This window comes from Dryobates pubescens, chromosome 31 (genome assembly GCF_014839835.1).
Source record: "Dryobates pubescens isolate bDryPub1 chromosome 31, bDryPub1.pri, whole genome shotgun sequence".
NCBI classification, from domain to species: domain Eukaryota; kingdom Metazoa; phylum Chordata; class Aves; order Piciformes; family Picidae; genus Dryobates; species Dryobates pubescens.
Genome location: NC_071642.1, coordinates 3,726,718 through 3,735,418, shown reverse-complemented (window position 1 = coordinate 3,735,418; position 8,701 = coordinate 3,726,718). Strand labels below are relative to the sequence as shown.

General features: G+C 65.5%; 1 protein-coding gene across 1 annotated transcript; it reads left to right on the top strand.

Moving 5' to 3' along the window:
• Positions 1-173: 173 nt before the first annotated feature.
• Positions 174-5,003, top strand: CNN2 (calponin 2). The gene is made up of 7 exons (XM_009900435.2): positions 174-279; positions 3,207-3,328; positions 3,622-3,688; positions 3,771-3,908; positions 4,070-4,186; positions 4,435-4,581; positions 4,675-5,003. Exons 1-7 carry the CDS (start codon positions 217-219, stop codon positions 4,939-4,941), a joined length of 921 nt encoding a protein of 306 aa, XP_009898737.1. The 5' UTR covers positions 174-216; the 3' UTR covers positions 4,942-5,003.
• The last annotated feature ends 3,698 nt before the right edge of the window (positions 5,004-8,701 follow it).

Here is an 8,701-nt window from a genome sequence, read left to right as displayed (position 1 = left end):
CCCCGGGCTCTCCCCGGCTCCCGGTGTCGGGGTACAGGACCCCGCCGCGATCCGGCCGCTCCTGCCCTTATTTGGGCATTTTGGCTCCGTCCAATCAGCTCGGGGGGGCCGGGCCCGACACTCTCCCCCCACACACCCCAGCCCCTCCCGGCGCCGCCGCTCCCCGGTCCCTGCTCCCGTCCCGCTCCGGTGCCGGTTCCGCTCCCGCTCCCCGCCATGAGCAGCAATCAGTTCAACAAGGGTCCGTCCTATGGCCTCTCCGCCGAGGTCAAGAACCGGGTGAGCAGCGCCGGGGCCCCGGTGCTACCGGGCAGGGGCGAGTCCGGGGATCGAGGGGAATCGGGGATACCGGGGCCGCTGGGCTCTGCGGTTCCCGGTGTTCCCGGGGAACCTGAAGAGAAGAGCCGAGCATCCCGGTGCCGCGACAAGGATTCCACGCTGCATTCCGGGGTCCTAGAGAGCCCGGAGGTCCCGGTGCGCAAAGTGTGCCCGGTGCTTGTGTGGAACCGGAGGGGACCCGGTGCCACCGAGAGTGGAGAGCTGGAGGGTCCCGGGAGAGCTGAGAGCTGGGGATCCCGGGAGGATGCGGATAGCAGGGGGTCTCATGAGGATGAGGAACCGGGGGTCCCGGGAGGATGCTGAGGCTCCCGGGGCTCCCGGGGCTCTGGGAGGTGGGGGGATGCCGGGGCTGGGCTCGCAGTCTCGGGATGCCTTAGCTCTGCCCATGGAGTCCCGGAAAGGTGTCTTGGGGTTCCGGGTACCGTCTGCCTCGCCCCCTACCCCGCACCCAGGCCCTTGCAGTGGCTGCTACCACCTCCGGGCCCTGCCAAAACTTTGGGGCACAGCTCCCGTCCACACTCGGGGCTGGGGGCAACGGCCTCAGACCCAGCCCCCCGCGGCTCCACACGCCTCTTGCTGCTGCTCCCCGAAGCTTCTCCACGGTCTGCTCCCTGGTGGGATGCGCCAGCCTGGGTGCACCCAGGTCACCCTCAGCCACCCAGGCCTCGTGTACCCAAACAACTCTTCTGCTGCCCCAGGGCCGGAAGGGGAAAGGGGAACTGATGCCTCCAGCCAGGCTGTTTACACCCCGAGAAACAAGCTGGGTGCCACGGGGTACAGGCAGCACCCCTCTGCCTGACAGCACCCCCCTGCCCGTGCAGGTGACATCTGCCTGCCACCAGAACTCTGAGGCCAGAGCTGGGGTGCTAATGGGTGCAGCTTATGGCTGTGGGTGCCACCGCCTAGGTGCCACTTTCCTGTGCCCCTTGCTGCTGTGGCAGAGGGTGCTGGGGCACTGCAAACACAGGGGTCCTGCCGGGCCGGGGGGAGCAGGGAGATGCAGCAGCCCCTTCCCTTGGTCTGTTCCCCGCTCTGGGGGAACTCTGCCACCCCGGGTGGTGGCGCAGGCAGCGGCCGCGGCTGTGCCTGGCCCTGGGGGAGCAGGAGTTGAGCTGTGGTCATCCCCAGCCCTGGGGCTGCCCAGACAGGCGTGGGGCTGAGCCATGCACGGCTGTGGGGATGCTGTGGCAGTGGGGATGCGGCGGCCGTGGCTGGCCCAGGCTCTCCCTGCCCATCCTGGCGGGGAATTCGTGTTTGGTCCCGGAACAGGGACGGGTCCCTGCTTGCACCTGGGCTGGGCTGCAGCAGCGCCGAGCGGATGGACACACGCCGGGGCCTTGCTGCTGCAAGCTCCGGGGATCTTCGGCTTGATTCAGCAAGACTGAAGCCAGTTGAACTGCCCCGGTGTGTCTGCTGGAGGCTGACATCACCGACGGGGAACCAGTTAAACCAGTGGCACTCTCCTGGTCCCTGACAGTCTTTGGAGACTGGGCTGTGGTGGGATCTGTTCTGGGGCTGGCCCCCTTTGGCCTCTTCCATGCCCAGAGAAACCTCTGTGCTGGCTGTGGGGTGGGAATAGGAGCTGGCACCGTCTGCCCATGCTCTAGAATCAGCTGGTAGGATGGTGGCATCCCCTGGTTGGGGCTCACGTGGTGCCATGAGTGTGACCCTGCTTGGCTGGACTGTCCCTGTACCCCACAGCAGTCGACCTTCCCCTTTGGGCTGGCACCATGGGGCCACAGCTCTGCACAGCCCATGGGCATGGCTGGCATCTCCCCACCACGGACTGTGCCAGTCCCGGGGTCTCCCTGTTTCCCTGGGGACTTGCAGCCCTGGTGTGTACCAGCACCAGGGACAGGATGGGCGAGAGGTTGGGGGCTGCTTTGTGGCTATCTGCAGCAGCTGTGTGAGCACAGGAGGGGCTGGAATGGGGCAGCAATAGCACTTGGGGCTTCCAGGCTCTTCCTCCTCCTTCCCACCCCAGCCGGGTTCCTTTTCCTCCCCTCGCTGGCCAGGGCCGAGGGGACGCTCCCGGTGATGCTGCTGGGCTGGGCAGCTGGTCTCCATTTGGGAGGAGGCTCCACATTCCTGGCATAGCCGCGGTGACCGAGGAATCCGCGGCTCTGGGCGGCGCTTTTGGCCCCGCCGGAGGGGAAGACATCGTCCAGCAGGGACCCCCGGGCTCCAGGGGACAGGGAGAAATAGGCTCTTGTGGGGGGACATTCCCCTCAGCCCCCCTCGGGTGGTTCCTCTTCATCCTGCTGGGAGGATTCGGAAGTGCACGAGGGGCATCGTGCAGGGCACTGGATCCAGCTGTGCCAGCTGCCAGCCGCTGATGGCAGCATCCTGCTGGTGCTCCCATCCCCATTGCCAGGCAGGGGCATAGACAGGGGCACGGACGGGGGAATGGGCAGAGGAAGGGGCAGGGGCTGCCCTTGCTCCCCAGGCTGTACATATCAACAGGATAAAACCAGCTGCTGGAGGAGTTGTGGGAGGCTGGAGGTGAGGAGAGATGTCCTCCCCTGTGACAGCCTCACACCGTGGCTTTACTCACAGCCTCTTGCCACCTGCCACCCCCAGAGGGGTTCCTGCCTGGCAGGAAATTGGGTCTGAACAAATACCCTGGGGTCATCCAGGCTGCTCACTGTGCCCACCTCTCACACACACACCCCCCAGCTCTCTGGGGCTGGGGGCACCTGGGTGCAGATGCTGGGGGCAGGGTGCCAGCACCCCTTAAGGCTTCCTGGAGATGATGCTTGGGATGGGAGTGCTGTTCCCAGACCTCACCGTGGGACCTGTCCCCCACGAGGGGCTTGGGGTGCACACCAGGGCCATCGCTGAGCTGTCCTCTCGCTGTCCCCTCCCAGCTGGCCCAGAAGTATGACCCACAGAAGGAGGCTGAGCTGCGGACGTGGATCGAGAGCGTGACAGGGCAGCAGATAGGACCTGACTTCCAGAAGGGGCTGAAGGATGGAGTCATCCTCTGCGAGTGAGTCCCCCCCTGCCCTCCCAGGGACCCCTGCCAGCCCCTGGGGTGGGGAGAATGGGCCAGACCCCGCGGTGCCCACGCTGGAGGGACCCCCAAGCTATCAGCAGCCAGAGGTTCTCTCCAAGGTGCTGCTTGCCCTGAGTGTCCCTGAAAGTGCTCATGCCCAGGGGGAGCCCTGGGGACCGGCAGGGACCTTGGTGGTGGTCGGGGGTCACCTGGTGCTTACAGGGGGATATCTGGGCTGCCATCCCAGGAGCTCTGCCCTGCTGCAGCTCCCTCTTCCCTCCCTCCAGGCTGATGAACAAGCTGCAGCCCAACTCGGTGAGGAAGATCAACCGCTCGGCACAGAACTGGCACCAGGTAGGGGACCACAGAGCCCCAGCTCCACCCTGGCCCCACTACTCTCACCCACCAGGGTCTCTTACCCCCTCTCCTCCCCCAGCTCGAGAACCTCTCCAACTTCATCAAGGCCATGGCCAGCTATGGCATGAACCCTGTGGACCTCTTTGAAGCCAACGACCTCTTTGAAAGCGGGAACCTGACGCAGGTGCAGGTGTCCCTGCTGGCACTGGCGGGCATGGTGAGCACGGGGGGCCAGAGCCTGGGCAGGGGGCATCGTCCCCCAGGGACCTGATGGGTGGGCCTCTGGATTGGGGTGGCACCCATGGGATCCCAGAGCTCCTCCTGCCCAGGGTGGAGGGTGTGGGACCTCCATCCTTCCTCACCACCCCTCTCTGGCAGGCCAAGACAAAAGGGCTGCAGAGCGGAGTGGACATCGGTGTGAAGTACTCAGAGAAGCAGCAGAGGAACTTCGATGAGGCCAAGATGAAGGCTGGGCAGTGTGTGATCGGGCTGCAGGTGGGCTTGGGGGGCTGGGTGAGGGGGGGAAGCTCTGTCAGACCCTTCCTCAGCGCCATCACAGCTCCAAACACAGCTTAGAGGGGAGGCCAACTTGGCTCTGTGCTGGGCACTCAATGAGCAGAAGGCTGGAGGGGCTGTGCCTGGGCTGGGTCGGGGGGTGCTGGCTGTGCCCCCCTGGGCTGTGTGGGGATGGGGAGAAGGGGCACATGGGGCATCCCTCGGTCCTCACCCAACTCCCTTGTCAGATGGGCACAAACAAATGTGCCAGCCAGTCTGGCATGACAGCCTATGGCACCAGGAGGCACCTCTACGACCCCAAGAACCAGATCCTGCCACCCATGGACCACTCCACCATCAGCCTCCAGATGGGCACCAACAAGTGTGCCAGCCAGGTGAGCCCCACAGCCGCGGTGGGGAGAGACAGTGGGGGAGGGAGGGGGGAGAGATCACAGCCGAGCACTGCTCCACCCATCCTGTCCTTCCAGGTGGGCATGACAGCTCCTGGCACCCGGAGGCACATCTACGACTCCAAGACGGGGACGGAGAAGTGCGACAACTCCTCCCTGTCGCTGCAGATGGGCTCCAACCTGGGGGCCAACCAGAGCGGGCAGGTCTTCGGCCTGGGCCGCCAGATCTACGACCCCAAGTACTGCCCTCAGGGCAACCAGGGCGAGGTGGCCAACGCTGCCTGCGAGCAGGGCGGGGACCCCCCCGGGTACCACTGCTACCGGGAGGAGGAGGAGAGCTACTGAGCAGGACGTCAGCCGGCCCCCACCTCAGGCTGCCTCGGGTCCAGCCTCCTCTGCCAGCAGCCTTCCAGCCTCCAGTTTCACCATTCCCTCTCTTTCCTTGTTGGTTTTTTGTTTTCCCTGAAGTCTTTTAGGATTTATTTTGTTATCATTCTTTCCAGGTTTGATTTGATTTTGCCTTTTGAAGTAATCCTTTCTTTCTCCCTGAGCAAGGAAACCCAAGGCTCCCTCACCGGCCGCTCCCCGCAGCCTGTGGGCAGTCCCGGGGCCAGGCAGCACAGCCCCGGTGGGAAGGCAGCAGATGCCCCCCCCCCAGCACCGGCAGCGGGTGCTGGCTCCCCTCACGCAGCCAGGGCGAGGCATTCCCCCCCGCTGCCCACCGTGATGCCCACCCAGGGTCGCTCACCAAGGGGGTGCCCCCCCCCCCCCCCCCCCGTGCTGCTTGTCGTCCCGGTGCTGGCAGGACCTGACTCAGCGCTGCAGAGGAGAGGGGCTTGAGGCAGAGGGATTCAGCGGGAGCACAGCCAGGAGAGACCCTCCCCAGGAGTGGGGGAGGCTCAGAGGGCTGCTGGGGCACGTCCTGGGCACTGAGTGGGAGCGGGCACTGCCAGCAGCCTTGCACTCTCCTCTGGTCTCCAGAAGCCAAACTGGAAATGCCTCCTTTTGTGTGTGTGTGCAGAATTCTAGGGACCAAGGGCTCAGAGGCTGAGGGCTGGCAGCTGGCATCCCTGGCACAGCAGTGTCATCTCCCAGCCTGCTGGAGCCAAGGCTGATGCTGGTGGCTGCATCCTGCACCAGGGCAGTGGGGCGAGGAATGCTGGTGCATGGCACAGCCCCTCTCTGTGCCCAGCTCCTCTCTGTGCCCAGCTCCTCCCTGTGCCCAGCTCCTCTCTGTGCCCATCAGCTTCATCACCTCCGGGTGTGGGGGGGTTGATCCAGATGCTCTTAAGCTGAACCTTTGTTTTATATATATATATATAAAGCCTTTTTAACTTAATCTGGAGCCAGTTTCTGGTGCATGTTCCTTGTGTCAGTGCCTGGGGGTGGTGGGGGAGGGTGTCTCGGTGCCAGGGGCAGGTGGGAGCTGCTGCAGACCCCAGAGCATGGGGGGCTGGGGGGCTGGATGTCCTGGAGGGGTGAGTGGGAGCTGGGAATTTGCCATGGGGGTTAGTGGTGCCACCGTGTGTGGGTCCTGAGCCTGGGCAATAGAAGTCTTTGCAGAGGACACGCTGTGCCATGCCATGGAGCCCGGCTGGGCATGGCTGCTGCTCAGCATCCCCCTGACCTGCAGACCCCAAACCCGAGTGGTGCCCCCCGAGGAGCGCTGGGTGACTGTGGTGGCCCTGGGCTAATTGCCCTGGTGGTGCCTGCACAGGTCCTGCCCAAACATGGATCTACCTTTTGGGGTGAAAAGCTGCATTTCAGGGAGCTGTGTGATCCTTCTGCTTAGGCCACCAGCCAGGATGTAACCAGAGCAGCTCAGCACCACTGCCCCAGCCAGGTTCTATCCAGACCAGCTCAGCATCACTGCCTCAGCCAGGCTCTCTCCAGACCAGCTCAGCATCACTGCCTCAGCCAGGCTCTCTCCAGACTGGCTCAGCACCACTTCTCCAGCCAGACTGTAACCGGAGCAGCTCAGCAGGACTCCCAGGGGACCCTGCCTGCGCCCCGGCATTGAGCCAAGGCAGCGTCCCGGTGCCAGCTCGGTGCTGCCGCCATGGCATGACTCAGCGACCTCTGCCAGTGGAACCCTCCCTGGTAACCACTGCTGCCCCCCCAGCACCCCAACGCCCTCCCCACTGTCCCCACCTGGAGGCTGCCACAGCTCCAGGGACCCTGATGGTGAGGGGTCTGTCCCTGGGGCCCCTGCGTGGTGGGGACATAGGGTGAGGGCTGGGGGTTTGTTCTCCCTGCCCACTACCTTGGTCCCCTGGGGGGGATCCTCAGCCCACCCATGGCTTGGGCTATGCTGCCCTGTGGGGCTCCCGAGGGGACCCACTCCCGTGGGCGGAGTGTGACATGGGGTGTGGGGGATGTGTGTGGCGTGAGGTGGGGCAGGGTGTGGCGTGGGCGGGGCAGGGGTGTGCGGCGTGGGTGTGACACAGGTGTGGTAGAGACAGAGCTCGGCAGTAAGGGAAGGGCAGAGGACCATCGGGTTGGGTCGTGTCGAGGGCTTCGGCACCTCACACACGCAGGCTCCTCCCTACCCCCTCCAGTAATCACCACCCCCCTCCCCATTCGCTCAGGCCCCTTTAAGAGCCGCTTCCCATGACGTCAAAGGGAGGGCGGGGCCCAGGCGCGAGCCCGGCGGAGCGCGCGGCGTCTCTTAAAGGGGCCGCGGCTGCAGCAGGTAACGGGGGTCCCGGGGGTCTCGGGCTGGGGGCTGCTGTTGTGAGGCGGGAGCGGGAGGGGCTGTGCCGGAGGCTGCCGGCCTCGGATGGGCTTCGGCTCCGCGGTGGCGCCGTCCCGCCCCGGGGCTGTCTGCAGACCCCCTCCCCCCTCGGGGCTGCCCCCGTGTCCCCCCCACCCCGAGATGTCCCCGTACCACCCCTGGGACTGTCCCAGTCACACCCCCCCTCCCCAAATTGTTCTAATACCCCTCTCAGGACTGTCCGTGTCCCCCCGCGCTGCCCCCCTATCCCCGCTTTCAGATGTCCGTGTGCCCCGTCGGCTTGACCCCATGTCCTCGTGTCCCCCAAGCCTGTCCCCATGTGCCCCCGGGGCTGTTCCCATGTCCCCGTCACCCCCCAGGGGCTGTTCGTGTACCCTCGAACCTGTCTCCATCATCTCCCCCTGGGTCCTTCCGCCCCCGTTCAGCGCAGAGCAAGGGGCGGCAGGACGGGACCGGGACCGGGACCGCGACCGGGACCGTGGGGCGCACGGCTTGGAGGGGGGTGCACGGCTCGGAGGGGGCCGCCGTGCTCCCGGTTGTAGCTTTGGGGCGTGTTTGCCGCCCGTGGGATGAGTGAGCAGATTCCCACGCGAGTCCCTTTCCATGAGGATCCCGTGAGTTTGAGGTTGTTTTATCCCGGGAAGAGCCGTTGCCCCCGGCTGGGATGAGGGTTCCCCCCATCCTGAAGCCCCGCAGCAGCCCCCCGTCCCGGCACCAACCACTTCTGTCCCCCAGCATCACCCCCACACTGGCAGCCACCTCCCAGGGCTGGGGTGCTGGGTCCCTCCCCCCCGGCTTCCACTGCAGCCAGGCTGGGTGGCACAGCTGTCTGCAAACCCTGGTACCCCCCTCAGAGGAATCATCCCCCCCAGGACCCCACTCGTGTCCGGCCCCACAGGCTGATTAGCCGGATTTCCCAGACGGGATCCTAATCCTGCTGCCTGGTGCCCGCTTATCTGGGCCCTGGCTTAGCCCTGGCTGCGGGCAGGGCGGCAGTGGGCAGCCATCGCCTGCCTCTTCTCCTGCCCACCCTCCTTCCTCTTCTCCTGCCCACCCTCCTGCCTACCCTCCTGCCTCTCCTGCCCACCCTTCTTCCTCTTCTCCTATCCACCCTTCTGCCTCTTCTCCTGCCCACCCTCCTGCCTCTTTTCCTGCCCATCCTTCTGCTTCTTCTCCTGCCCACTCTCCTGCCTCTTCTCCTGCCTTCTCTCCCTGCCTGTCCTCCTGCCCACCCTTCCTGCCCAAGCCTGGCCAGGTTTGGAGGGCTCAGGAGGAGAGAGGAGGGCAGCTGGGTGAGTTTGCATCCTCAGCCACTGCTCCGCGCTGGTGGGACAGGCAGCAGGGATGTCCTGAGCTCACAGTGACTGCGGG